The 14,962-nt window shown below is 40.2% G+C and overlaps 1 protein-coding gene across 6 annotated transcripts in view; it reads left to right on the forward strand.

The window, feature by feature from the left end:
- Rapgef2 (Rap guanine nucleotide exchange factor 2) overlaps positions 1-14,962 on the forward strand; it is a 214,656-nt gene that overhangs the window by 95,666 nt on the left and 104,028 nt on the right. For 5 of the 6 annotated variants that reach the window (XM_013117786.3, XM_013117784.3, XM_040752625.1 and 2 more), the window contains 3 exons: positions 467-542; positions 2,531-2,698; positions 4,909-4,926. In XM_013117786.3, the coding sequence (XP_012973240.1) occupies positions 467-542; positions 2,531-2,698; positions 4,909-4,926 (262 nt within the window). The remainder of the gene's footprint in view (positions 1-466; positions 543-2,530; positions 2,699-4,908; positions 4,927-14,962) is intronic. The other variant, XM_013117785.3, reaches the window with a different exon arrangement.

A 14,962-nucleotide genomic window follows, 5' to 3' on the forward strand; every position in this document is an offset into this window, starting at 1 on the left:
TTCACAAAACCTTTAGAATAAATCGACCAGCAAAATTAGAAAGTGAACACAGTCCCATGTAAAAGTAATATTGAGTCCTAGCATATTATCTTAGAAAAGGGGATCGATTGTAACATATACTCATGAACATTTTTGTAGTTCACAGCTAGGCCATTTCTGTCTGTATTGAGATGTTCCACAACTTCACCTCATTAAGAATGATGTTTTAACAGTCCACCGCAAAACATGGTTATATCAGTTCTTCTTTACTTAATTGATTAACTTGAAAACAGATTTCCAGAAAACATGATTGAAATTTAGGAACTTAAATTGTTTTGTAGTTTTTCTTTGTAAAATAACGACTAAAGGCATCTTTAATGCGTAGTTTTTGTTATTAATTATTTCTATAGTTGGGGGTTAGCTTGGATTTCTAAGAAATTCATGTTTCTTGGTCCCTGAGTCTGTTGTTTTTTTTACCCCTTTCTAGTTTTGGCAAGCGTTCTGCAGGAAGCTTTAGGCGTGGCTGCGAATGCATTGTATTAGAGCCTTCTGAAATGATTGTGGTAAGAATATCTCTTCCAGAACCTTTTATTTTCCTGAAGTATTTTTTTTATATCAAATACAAGCACTTTCAGAAACTACCTATTCGTCATAAAGTGTTGTATTTTTATAACAGATCTGATTAATAATTACGGGTTTGAGCTTTATAATTGTAATTATTTACAAACCTCAGAAGTGGAAGATAGGAAATTGACCAGAGACAGTGTTTGGTGTTTGAGCTTTGTAATTCAGTCAGGGCTATGCCTTTTAGCTGGAATTTGGGGGACCCTGGGACCGTAGAAGTTTAGCTCTGAGTGGCCATTGCATTGAACAAGTTCCTTTAAGTGAATTCCATTGATGTGTATCCAAGGAACAGCTAACACAAGGCAGTCCTGGAGTTCCTTTAGTTGGAAGAAAATTAGAGAACACCATGTGGATGTAAAGCCCCTGACACCCTATTCTCTCAGTAGTGGGATTTAAGACACATTAAGATAAGGCATTGGATGGAATGTTAAAAATGATTTTAGTAACACCATTATTTTCAGTAAAACGTTAAAGAAAAACCATCTGTGGTTTTCTTCCTTATTGTATAAAAAATGATTTTTAGGAGAGGATATTAGGTAGGCACTCCTGAAAAGTAACAAAAGCAAAGACGGGTGTGTGTGTGTGTGTGTGTGTGTGTGTGTGTGCGTGCGTGCGTGCGTGCGTGCGTGCGTGCGTGCGTGCGTGCGTGCGTGCGTGCGTGCGTGTCTGTGTCTGTGTCTGTGTCTGTGTCAGGTAAGGTACCCAGCTTGTAAAACACATGGGGTGGGCCGGGCGTTAGTGGCACACGCCTTTAATCCCAGCACTCGGGAGGCAGAGGCAGGCAGATCTCTGTGAGTTCGAAGCTAGCCTGGTCTACAGAGCGAGTTCCAGGACAGCCTCCAAAACAATATAGAGAAATCCTGTCTTCAAACAAACAAACAAACAAAAAACCCAACAACAACAAAAAACACATGGGGTGGAACTTTCTTGATCACATTTGATTAAATATTTGAGGGCAGTTCTAGGTCTTTTTTTTTTTTTTTTAAGAGACTGGATTTTCCCCATGATGTTAGAGAGGAATTTTGTCAGCACTAAGAACTTCCTTTCTAGACTTAGTAAAAAGTTGGGGTCAGATCTTACAAAGTGAGAAAATAGGACGGTAGTGGTAAAAATTTAGAATTATGAAAAGTGTAAAGCTTTCCAACATTTTAAATTGGGATGTTTTGCCTTGCATATGTTGTTTTTGGATTTTACAGAACTTTGCTTTTTTGACGTTCTTGGAGTTTCGTACTTTGAAGATAATAGAGGAACCTATTGCATTTGCTCCCGTGAGTGGAGTCTGAATATGCCTCTGCATGAGAGCGGTCCTGGAGAACATAGTTGAGGAATAAACTGACTTCACTTGTTCTCCATTAGTGTATTCACTAGAATTTTTAAAAAAATGTTTAAAAGGAGAATTTTTTTTAAAAGCAGTACTCAATGAGCAAAAAAGTCGAAGCTGTGCTTGTAAAGCCGGAAGAGGAACCTGATTTCCTAGAGCAGTTCTGCTAGCACTGTTGGCTGCATAACCCAGGATTACAGGGCATTTTTACAGATTTTCTCAAGTGTGTGTGTGTGTGTGTGTGTGTGTGTGTGTGTGTGAGTGAGAGAGACACGTTATGACAAGCAGTAGCGGCAGCCATGAAGTGTGGCAACATATCCCATGACCTCTTTGACTCATAAGTCAGCACAAAGCCTACTGAAGCGTCTTCCCCCGAAATGTCAGGGAATTTAAGAGTAACCCGGACTGTCCCAAGTGGGACTGAGAATACCTCTCCACAGAAGAAACCCAGTTAGCCTCAGAGAGGTGCAGATTCACTTCAAGTTTGTCAAGAGATACCTGCCAAATGAATGAATGCAGACTGTTTGTAAGTTTATTTTTGCATTTAGTATTAATGTCCAAATGTCCTGATTGGAGAAATGAAATATCTCTGGGGTTTTATTTCAGGTGGACTATATGGATGAAAATGAAGAATATTTCCAGCGCCAAGCCTCCCACAGACAGTCTCGAAGAAGATTTAGAAAAATCAACCAGAAAGGCGAAAGACAAACGATTATTGACACAGTGGACTCATACCATGTGGGCAAGCCCCCTTTACCTAGAGGCTACCATACGGTAAGTTGCAAAGAACTGTTGCGTATCATAATTTTGTTTGTGGTAGGGGTAAAAAGATGATGCAAATGTTCAAATTGGTTGCTTCTGCAGTATTTACTTATTCATTTATTTTGAAACTGGTGTCCGTATGTAGCCCTGGCTGGCCTGGAATTCACTTTGTGTAGACCAGGCTTGCCCAGAACTCAGAGAGCTCCATCTGCTCTTCTCGTTTTTTTGTTTTTTGTTTTTTTTTTCTCTTGAGTGGAAGCATACATCAACTCATCTAAATAGATTTCAGAAAGTATTGAAACAAGAAGAGACACTGTTTGCTCTTTTATTTCTTAAACTATTATCTGAGATAAACATGGAACATTTGAATTGGTATTTTGTAAGTTTTCTTCCCTTAATTCAAGAAGTTAGTTTCCTGCAAGCACCCCTCTCATGATTGCTATCATATCTGCTTTTGTTTAAAAAGTAGATATGTGTGGGTTTTACTCTGTTGTGAGGCTGTGTCCTCACAGAAAACTGAGATGAGAATCACTTGAAATGTCTTTAAAAAGTCTCAGTGAGAAGATGTTCTGCAGTACTTCTGCTAACCACGTTTAAAGATCCTCTTAAATGCTGGGACCCATTGATTGTCACTTATTTCATAGACATTTGATAAGTAAATTCTCTTTCACATTTGAAGAAACCAAGACATGGATAGTGGGTGCCTTGTATAAACTCCTGCAGTCCAGTTTAGAGCCTCATTTTTCTTTTTCAAAACGGGGAGGACCCTGTGTTCTTTATGCTAACAGAGAAAGTGGCTTAACGGTGCGTGTGATCCAGAATGTGAACATTATATGAAATTAGCCTGTAGCTTGGTGACTATTTAACACATCTCAGTTTTTCTTTCTGTGGGTAAGTACAAGTGAAAATGTGTATAGACCAGACCATTTGCTCAGGGTTTCATAACGTTAGGTTGCCTGGTTTACACGCTTCTTTCTTAGAGAGCTCATTGTATTTCAGTTTAACAGGAATTTGAACACATGTAGTCTGCCTATTCCACGCGCTACTTCAGCACATCATGGGGAATCATTTGCTTGAGTTTTTTGTTTGCTGTCTGCTGGAGAGACTTGGGTATCAGGAAGAAGAGAAGAGCTTGAAAGAAGCTGGGCATGGTGGTGCCTGCCTGTTTTTTCGCACTGAGGAGCAGCCAGAGGCAGGAGAATTGCTGCAGGCTGGAGGCCCACCTGTTCTACATAGAAAATTCCAGGCCAGCCCGGGCTTCACACCAAGACCTTGAGTCAAAAAATAAAAAGGAAGGCTGAGGGAGGGGTGGGGGTAGTCACACATTGTTTGCTCAAACTGGTTTCCACCCTAAGAGAGTCAGGCGAGCGTGGACTTCCTAGCTCAGTGTTAACACTGATTGGATTAACCGGATGGGCATGTGTGGGGCACTCAGGTTAGAGGTTCATATCATAGCCGTTTCTCTTTCCTGCCCTGTCTAGTCTTTTAAGGAATATTTCATTACCCTTCCATACATCATTTCCCTTTCTTGGTCTGTTTTTTAAAATGTGTGTGTGTGTGTGAGAGTTTTTAAAAGTATTTTCTTTACAAGGTATATTATCTGGTCAACAGATACTTTTAGAAATAATTCAACATTAAAGTAAAATTTTATCAATAATTTATTTACTAATATGTGACCAGTTGGCATTAATTTTACTAAATGAACTAAGATTGGCAATATTATGGTTATAATTCAAAATACTGGGTCTTTTTTGAAGTGTAAATTGTATTTTAAACACACACACACACACACACACACATGCTTATATGTATGTACTTATTTGACCTAAACAGGTTTTAACAAGGAAAACAAAATTTGTTTCATATATTTGATAGTCACAGTAAAAAAAGATTTAAATGGAAACTGTCATTCTTCATTTGCTGTGAGTTACATTGTTCATAACAAAATCTCTCTCTTGGAAAGAACTTGACTAGTATAGTGGCCTAGGCTGGAAAGCTGGCCTCAGGTAGTTGGGTCGCATGAGTGTACTCGGGATGAGTCACAGTAACTCTCCAGTGCATGGCTAAAGAGCGCAGCACAGTACACACAGCCCAGCCTACACTGTCGTTCTACACTGATGTAAACATGATCTTCATTTTGGCAGATGCAATGTGTAGCATGTCTGACAATGTTCCTCTTTTCCTTTCCTCCTTTATGGCACTCATTTCATTCTGGCTCAAAGGAATGCACTAAATCCCAGGTATTGTAATCCGTGCGGTTTCTTACCACTAATCTGAGTTTTTGTGCATGATGGGTTTGCAATGTTACTAATGAATTGTAGTGCTGATGTCATTTACTTAGTCTTGTCCTGCTGTGTTTTACCCCGTTGGAGGGAAACTTGTGCACGCCGTGGAAGTGTTGGTTTAGGAGGAGGTAGCGCAGGAGGCTTCCTTCGTCTACAGATGAGCTGGTCCTTACCTGGAGAATACAAGTGCAATTTAATTATTTTTAAAAATAATGGAGCACTGGTTCTTGTTAACTTGTTTTGTAAATAAGAAAAAGACACTGGAATTGCCTTGCTTTTTTGTGGGAAAGCTCATGGGAAATTCCTTAGAAACTTATATTTTAATTGTTCTAGAGATGAAAGAGCAAGTTTAGAAATCCCAGTGTGAGAGCATTTGGGGAATGTACTGGGGAAATTTCAGTTACATTAAGAAACAGAAACAGGCTTAGTAAAAAAAAAAAGTAATTGGAGCTTCAAATATCTTATTGTGTTTTCTTATTTGCACCTTAATTTTAACCAGATTTCATGTGTTGTTTTGGCTACATTTTAATTAAGAGGTCTAGAATACCCTGTTTTGTTTCTTAATGCCTGCAATAACTAATCTGTTATTTTCAGAATTGGTCTTTTGTTGGTGTGGGTCATGTTTGGCTTAGTAAGTTTATAATTATGGAAGAAAAATTGATGACTATGGAAGATGGTTGAGTAACAGTAACATTTATGGCTATCTTACTGTATCAGGAGAAAGGTCATGAGTAATAAATTACATTTATATTGAGGAAATTTGTCATTAATATTTTGGGGTATTGCTGCAGTCTTGCTTCAAATTACAGAATATATAAATTTTCAAATTAAATGAGACAGCGCCTTTATATGCTGCACAAGAGGATGCATGTTTGTATTTCAGAGGTGGCATGGTTGGTTTAGAGTTGCTTAGGCACACTGTTGGTTTGTGTGTGGGTCGGCGGTGGTGTGATGTTTGCACACACGTGTACATGGGTGTGTGCCAGTGTATGGACTCAAATCGGATATTCTTTATGACTCCCTGCTGTGTTCTTTGAGGTAGGGTTTCTTGCTAAACCCGGAGCCTGCTTTTACCAGCTGGGCTGGCAGCCAGCAAGCCCCAGCAGTCCTCTTGTCTCTGCCCTCAATAGTGCTAGCGCTTTAGGTGTGCACAGAGACAGAGCTTGCTTTTTTGATTATTTTATGTGTATGAGTGTTTTGCCTGCATGTATGTATGTGTACCACCTGCTTGCCAGGTGTCTGAAGAGTTCAGAAAAGGGTGTCGGATGCCCTATAATTGGAGTTACAGACAGTTTTGAGACACTACATGGGTATTGGGATATCAGACATTAGGAACCAAGCATGGGTTCTCTACGAGAACAGAAAATGTTCTTATTAACTGTTGAGCCATCTATCTAACTCCAGCACACACGCACGCACGCACGCACGCACGCACACACACACACACACACACACACACACACACACACACACACACACCCTCCTGTTTCTTTGGGTGCTGGTGCTTTGAACTCTGGTGCTCATGTTTGCAATATTAACCTCTAAGCCATTTCTCTAGCCCCGATATCCCTAATGTTTGAATTATGTGATAAATCTAAAATTTTTTTATCCAACTTCTAAGCCTGATGGGTGTGTAATTTCTAAATCACATAACATTTAAAAAAGTTAGTGTTTTCAGTTTTTACCTGGAAAGACAGTACTTTAAGAATACCTAATTTAATAGCTAAAAAATAGTCCACAATGTAATTTTTCCCTTTTAATCCACATGTAGTTTATCCCTTTTTTTGGAATGAAACATTAGGACCTAATTTTGCTTTAAAACTTGAATTTCAAACACACACACAGTGATGTATCCTTTATGTACTCTTTTAAAATTAAATGTGTTGTAATAGTTTAAAACAGGATATGGTGGTTTTCTTCAGAATTATGAAGGTTAAATCCGTGTAGGGCGTTTTCAGAACATTTTGCAAGTCAAGCGTGTGAGGTTGGAGAGCGAGAGTGCTTTAATACGCAGTGAGAAGAGAACTCTCAGTGTTTTCTAAGGTTTTGATGAGTGGAACTTGACACTCGTGTTAAGGTGACCGATTCAGCCTCGTGGTGGGTGAGTAGGTTATGGAAGCGAGTAACGCTGCTTGGCAGAGCCTGGTAAATTTGGTGTTGCTTCCAAAAAGACCTTCTTGGGACATAAACCAGCACTGGTTTACCTTTAAGAGTGCGGTAGGAAAGAGGACTTAGTCTGTTTTACCCTTCCATTGATTACTTTGGGCTGTTTCTGGAATTTGTATGGCAGGGACACCCCAGGCCCATGGTGAGGTTGGAGAGGACCAGGTGTTGGATCGGAAGTCAGGAAGGATGGTTAACTCACCTATTGGAAGTTGACACACACTTCTTTTGGTGTCTTTTATTCTCCTATCTTAATGGGGGGGGGGCTCTTTATTCCTTCCAAGTTGGAAATAGCCAAACCGGTGCAGAAAGAAGTTGGACTGTAGACTAAAGAAAACATTTCATGTGTGGATGTTATGTATTCCCACTGAAGACTGAAGGGTTTCTAGCTTCCAAGGCTGTTAGAAAATGAAAATGTTCTCTACTCTTGAAGTTCTCATAGACACACTGCTCCACTACTGCTTGCTGTGTAAAGTATACTTCTGCTTCCTATAAATGTGAAGATAGTACAAGATAAAGCTTTCATATTCTCAGTGAAGATAAGTTGAGATCATGAAAACCTGTTAGTCATGGAAAAAGATATGTTCACATGCATTCTGGCGGCTTTTGTTTTCTACAAGAATTATAGGAGTGGAGCTTTTCAGTAGTACAGGTTTAAGTTCTTGGTTGTGGGTATGCATTGTACCAGTGTGTTGACTACAATGTGATCTTAATACTTTCTATTGCCAGCATCTGTAAAATGTGACATCAATATAAGGTGATACATGTGGGAGGCTTTGGAAGATCCCTCCCCTTTGTTTTTTAAAAATAAGATCAGTCAGTCAGTCTTGTTTATTTATTTAGAGATGGGATCTCACTGGCTAGCCTGGAACTCAACATTATAGATCAGGCTGGCTTTGCCTCACAGAGACCCAGATGCCTTTGTCTTTTGAATACTGAGATTAAAGGTATATGGTACTATGGCTGGCTATATGGACTGGCTATAAGGGTTTTCTATTTGTTTGATTGTTTTCTTCCCTGTGTGTGTGTGTGTGTGTGTGTGTGTGTGTGTGTGTGTGTGTGTCTGTCTGTCTGTCTGTCTGTCTGTCTGTCTGTCTGTCTGTGTCTGTTTGTCTGTGTCTGTGTGTCTATGTCTGATAAATCCTACTTTTTTTCATGGCCATATAAGATATCACTGGGTTTTTTTTTTCCAGCATATCTTACACGTTTCTAAGTGAGATTAAAAAAATATTTTCCATGTTTTAAAGTTAAACTTATTTTTAGTTCACACATAAAACCTGACAATTAAACATGTTTGTGAATACTTTATAATTCATTGTGTGATGTTTAAATAGGAGAAATATGACAGTATTTTCAAGCATACATTATCATTTTATGATATTTTTTTAAAGAACAAACTTAAGTTGGTGTTTCCAGTTAAAGATTTCTTGGTAGGTTCGGTTTTAAAAGTTATTACTTGTTGAAATAAAAAGTTTATGCACATTTGTTTTACTTGACACATTTTTTTGATTGAGCTATTAAATAGAAACCTAAGTATTTTCACCCATTTCATGGCTTTGCTTTCTCACTTCCTAGCTTTTAGATGCTTCCTTAGTTTGACGTAGTGCCTCCTGTTTAGCTTAAGAAAATACACTTTGAGTTAGATGTCAGTGACTTCATATTTAGTAAGTTTCCTGGAATATTAAGATCTTCAGAGTTTATCTTAGCTCACGTCTTTCCTGACTATAATTCATTTATATATTTAAAATGTTTTAACACACATAAAATTACATTGTAAGTGTGGGGTCAGTGTTATAACTATTGCTTAAACATTTATCCCTTATTTACCCATCCAGCATTTATTTGCTTGAGTGAAGCAAAAGCATTTGTTAGCACTGGTGTTTTCATTGTCTTTCTTGAATTACAGTAGGATAGGGTTTCAGAAAACTGAAATTTTTTATTTCCTTTGTCATATAGGAAGAAGTCAGTATTTTATTCTGTAGAACAAGTAGACTTGTTCATCTGACAAACATTTGTTGGATGCCCAGTTTTCAGATCTGTGTCAGATTCAAGTGATTTGTCCCCTTGACCTTGCAATTTCACAGGGAATATGGATAATAAAAACATAAGAAAATATAATATTGAGGAACATGCACTGGGCACTTTGAAGAATCAGGAATGGCTTTCTTATTAGCCATAATGTAATGCCATGACCAAAGGAAATAGTTCAAGTATAGAATTTCATTTGCTTAAAGACTAAAGGCCATGGGGAGACCCACTTTGGGGAAGCCATGTTGAAAAATGAACACAAGAGTGGCCATAGAAGAGGTTGTGACACACTGAGGTTATCCATCCATCCATCCCATCCATCCATCCATCCACCTATCCATCCACCCACCTATCCATCCATCCATCCATCCATCCATCCATCCATCCATCCATCCATTCACCCACCCACCCACCCACCCACCCATCCACCCACCCACCCACCCACCCATCCATCTGTGTATTTATTTGTTCGGTCACTCACTCACTCACTCACTCACTCACTCACTCACTCTTTGGTTTTGAGACAGGGTTTCTCTATGTAGCACTGGCTGTCTGAGAAACTTGCTCTATAGACCAGGCTGGCCTCTAACTCACAGAGATCTGCCTGCCTCCGTCTTGTAAGTGCTGGGACTAAAGGTGTGCTATCCTGCTCAGAGGTTTGCTTCTTGATAAACTTACCTGCTCCAAGCTCAAATAGGGATGACCCTAAAGACCTGCTTGCGTGGTGGAAGTGGAAATAGTGTGTGAACTTGACAACTGAGATAAGAGCTAGGGGTGAGGATTCAAGCTGGAGAAAGTAGAAATAGGGGCTGGAGAGGGTAGTAGTAGTTTCTCATCGGACTGCCACAGCCCGCAAATAACAACATCGAGACTTAGTGTTCATTATGAAAGCTTGGCCTTTAGCTTGGGCTTGTCCCTAGCTCTCTCTTGTAACTTAAACTAACTCATGTATAGTAATCTACGTTTTATCACGTGGTGTTACCTCTCTTCCGTCTTGTAGCTCCTTCCATGTCTCCATGTCTCCATGTCTCCTGGCTTCTCCTGTGTACCTAGATCCTTCTCCTCTTACTTTCTGTTCCTGGAAATCCTGCTTTACCTCCTGTCCAGCTGTTGGCCGTTCAGCTGTTTAGTACACCAATCACAGCAATGCATCTTCCACAGTGTACAAATATCCCACAGCAGGAGAGATCTCAGTGAGAGCAAAGTCCCTGTTTCATCTCCCACATGACAGCTCACAACTGTCTAACATCCCCTCTTTTGTCCTCTGTAGGCACCAGGCACACGTGTGGTCCATAGACACACACACACACACACACACACACACACACACAAGCAAAACAATCATACACATACATAAATCTTGAAAACAGAAAATAGGTATATGTGACAAAAATACAACTTTAAAGTATCTCTGGCTCAGCATTTTCAACCTGCATATCAGGTGTTTACATTCCAATTCACAACAGCAATAAAGTGACAGTTATGAGGTAGCAACACAATACTTTTATGATGGGTGGCATCACCACAACATGAGGAACTGCATTAAAGGGTCACAGCATTAGGAAGGTTGAGAACCACTGCTCTAGTTCATTCATTTTAGTTAGCTTACTCATAGTGCTTTCCTGCAGGAAAGCACAGTAATGTTTAATGGTTTCCTCGTGTATAAGTACAAACACTTGAGTCTTAATTTGCAGTAGATTTGTTTGAAACATGGCTGTGTGTGTTTGTGTGTGTGTGTGTGTGTGTGTGTGTGTGTGTGTGTGTGTGCGCGTGCGCGCGCGTGCGTTTGCCCGTGCCCATGTGGCTTTGAGTCAAGCGTTTTCTCTCCCAGTTTGGTCTGTAACTGCCAGTGTGGATGATCTTCAACTTCTGATCCTCCTGCCCTCACTTCCCATGTCCTAGGATCTCTGGAATGTGTCACCATGCCCAGTTTCTGTTGTACTGGGCTTACACCTGGGGCTTCATTCATGCTAGGCAAGCACTCTACCAGCTGACCACACCCCAGTCCAAAGCATGTTACTCTTTAGTCCAGGGAAGCTCAATAAAAATATGAAATCGAGTTGATGTTGAAGGTCCAGCCCCACCCTGTAGTTTGCTAGACTCTGTGACTTTTATGCATGTGGATGCTTTGGATTTCACCAGTGTGTTTTGAGGATATAAAGCGTACCCTTTGCATGCTCCTGCTCAGCAGGTTAACTGGCCCCTCTTCACTCAGGTCTTGTTTCGTTTTAAATCCTTCAGAAAGGTCCAGATAGAAAGGTCCCCAAACAATAGGTGGAGGAAGCTGTCCTGAACCCTGTGCTGCAATTTCTAGCAAACTGCAGCCTGTTAGAGCTGCTGGGTTGTTGTCCCCTCCTTGCTTTAGGGAGGGACCTTTTTTTGCAGCTATAATCAGGTATTCATGTTGATTTCATTAGTATGGACTAAGAAATTAAACTATAGAGCATAGGTAGACATTGCAATGTGAATCACAAAATAATTTAAAGCATAAAATGATTTCTCACGCTATTAACAGCATGCATTGCAAATTCATCAAGGCAGTTGAGAATAGCATGTAGTGTGCTGTTTACCCAAGTTTCAGCTTCTGCTGGAGGATTTCTATTTTTGTATATTACATCATCTCTGCCAGAGAACTCCGGTGTCCACTGGGATTTACTGTTCTTTCATTCCATTCTGAAAGAGAGCTTGTATTGATGTCATAATTGGACCTATCTTTCAGTTGAAAGTAATAACAGTGTTGTGTAGCAAGTCATGCAATATTTCAGGCAATTTGTTTGTCAAAAGAGATCAGGGCCACTTTGTCTTGCCTCTTACTGGGGACCACAGGCAGCTCACGCTCTCTGCCCGTATGTGTTTTAAATATAGTTGGCTAAAATTCCGCCCTGTATTGCAATAGCAGAAATTCCTTTCATCTCTGCCAGCTTCGATTTTCATCATGTGCCCCTCCACCCCGCCCTGTTTCTGATTTGAGAATTCTCCTCTGTGGGAATACCAACCTTGCTATCTTCTGCCAGTGCTCAATTGGTCTTGTTATAATGGCTATCAGTTGCAAATAGTCTGTTTTCAGTGTATATAATAGCGAGTAATTAGAAATGTTCTGCGTTTGGAATCCAGTGTTAAAACAATAGCGATAGCCAGATGATACTGTTACCCTCCGAGTGACATACTAGCATCTAATGGAATGTGTACATGCTAGGTTTTAAAGACATTTGTGAAATGAAGTAGTTTATTTATATAACTATGATTTTAAAACATTGAGCTGCATACCAATGTATTGAGTATGTATATATGAATATGTATCTCTGTGTATATAAAATTTCCCCCTTACTCTTGAATGATTTAGTGTCTCTCAGTTATGTGTTTTTAACTGATTAGGAGCCAGCCCCTGATACATTATTTTTAATAGTAACTTTATGGAGGCATGTTTTACATAATACAGTTGTCTGTTTTGAAGTCTTTTTCAGTGGTTTTTCTTGGTTAAGATAAGCAGCATGTAACATCACATTTGCCATCCTAATGGCTTTTAAACAGACATCTCGGTAATGTAAAGTACGTCTGCACTGGATTTTGAATTGATTTGAACTTATCCATTTCTTTGCTATGTTTTCTCATCATTACATTTCACATAGACTGAAAACCAGGGGCCTGGGGGGGTAATTATTGTAGACTTAGCGGGGTAGCTGTTAGAGCGCCTTGTGTGGACGGTGGGGGTAATTATTGTAGACTTAGCGGGGTAGCTGTTAGAGCGCCTTGTGTGGACGGTGGGCTCAGGTGGAAGACAGGTGGTGTGTGGGTGTGACGTGGCCTAGACTGGAAGCAGAGACCAAGCGGCCTTGAGACAGGACTTGGGGATTTAGATAAGAAGAGGAGGAGGAGTGCAGATGCTGAAGGTCGGATAGTGTACAAGAAAGCGTCTGAGGGCGGCAGGGGAAAACAAGTCGTCTTGGAACCATCTAGAAGGTATCTGAGTATCGAAGAAATAGAGTTAAACCTCAAAGTGTAGCGTTTCCTTTCCATTAATTACTAGCATATTTGTACGTTCTGTAAGAAGTTTGAAGCCAAACTTTTAAAAAAGCTTATCAGCACTATGGGACTACCCAGGGAAGGTTTCAGAGAAAGAGTGATCCCCCCCCATGTGTTATTTTATGAATAAATAAGTCTCCAGCTGAGTGGGATGGGCAGAGTAGCCCTGACCTTCCGTTCTTGTGGTTGACTTTACTAAGTGAGGAGCACTTGGCAGCTTCAGTTTGTTTTTCTTCTGCAGTGACATTTGACCTGACACTTAGCATGCACCCCCTTTGATTAGACCAGAAGAGCAGCTAACCTCTCAGCAGATTGTCAGTCACAGGGTTCTTCTGAGTCCAGCACGCTCCAGCACAGAGACCAGCAGCTGCTGAGAAGTGCGGGCTGTTTAAGGGGTCAAGGGGCTGGTTGTTGTCTGGCTGTAGTCCTTCGTAAACTGTTTCATTTCAGACTCTTATGCCTTAAGTCTTACTAGGGCCTCCAAGGAGCTTTTGATAGCAACTGGCTCTCCATGTCGTCATCCACCTCATTGGAAATTTAAAACAAGGGAATTTAAAAAAGCCCAGCAGTGGCGGCATATTCCTTAAATCCTAGTGCCTAGGAGGCAGAGGCACTCGGATCTCTTGAGTTCGAGACCAGTGTGGTCTACAGAGCAAGATCCAGGGCTATACTGAGAAATCCCATCTCAGAAAGAGAGAGAGAGAGAGAGAGAGAGAGAGAGAGAGAGAGAGAGAGAGAGAGAGAGAGAGAGAGAGAGAGAGACAGACAGACAGACAGGGAGGGAGGGAGGGAGAGACAGGGAGGGAGGGAGGGAGGGAAGGAGGGGGGAGAGGAACAAAACACCTACCCAACAAAGACAAAACCAAATGTCAGCAACTAGAATTACAATCTAGATGCCAGCATAAACCACAATCAGTAACAGCCAGGATAATATGTCTATACTAGAGTCTAGCAACCCCACTATAGCAGGCCTGAGTATTCCAACTAAGCTTCATGAAGATCTTAAAATAGCCTTTATAAATATGATAGAGGCCCTTAAAGAGGAAATGAATAAGTGCCTTAAAGAAATCTATGAAAACACAAACAATGAAAAGTAATGAACAAAAAAATTCAAAACCTGAATATTGGAAATAGAATCAACAAAGAAAACCCAAAGGAAGGGAAGTTTGAAAATGAAAATTTAGGAACTTAACCAGGAACCTCAGAGGCAAGCCTCACAAACAGAATACAAGAGATGGAAGAGAGACATTGGAGACATGATGGAAGAAATGGATACATTGGGTGTTAAATCTAAAGTAAAAAATCTTAGCACAAGCATCCAGGCAATCTGAGATATTTGCAAAGACCAAACAAAAGAATAATAGGAATAGAGGAAGGAGAAGAAACCCAGATCAAAGGCACAAAAGTTTTCAACAAAATTGGAAAAAATTTCCCTAACCTAAAGAAGGAGGTGCTATGAAGGTATAAGGAGCATATAGAACACCAAATAGACTGGACCAGGAAAGAAAATCCCCTTGCTACATAATAATCAAAACACTAGATGCACATAACAAAGAAAGAATAGTAAAAGTTCCAAGGAGAAAAGACCAAGTAACATATGAAGACCAACCTATCTGACTTCTCAATGGACACTCTAAATGCTGAAGGGGCTGGACAGATTTTCTCCAGAATCTAAGGGAACACAGGTGCCAGCCCAGACTTCTGTACCCAGCAAAACTTTCAATCAATGTAGATAAAGTACGACAGTCCATGATAAAACCAAAGAAAAATCCCAGAC

Source organism: Mesocricetus auratus, unplaced genomic scaffold (assembly GCF_017639785.1).
Source record: "Mesocricetus auratus isolate SY011 unplaced genomic scaffold, BCM_Maur_2.0 Super-Scaffold_100009, whole genome shotgun sequence".
Taxonomy (NCBI): domain Eukaryota; kingdom Metazoa; phylum Chordata; class Mammalia; order Rodentia; family Cricetidae; genus Mesocricetus; species Mesocricetus auratus.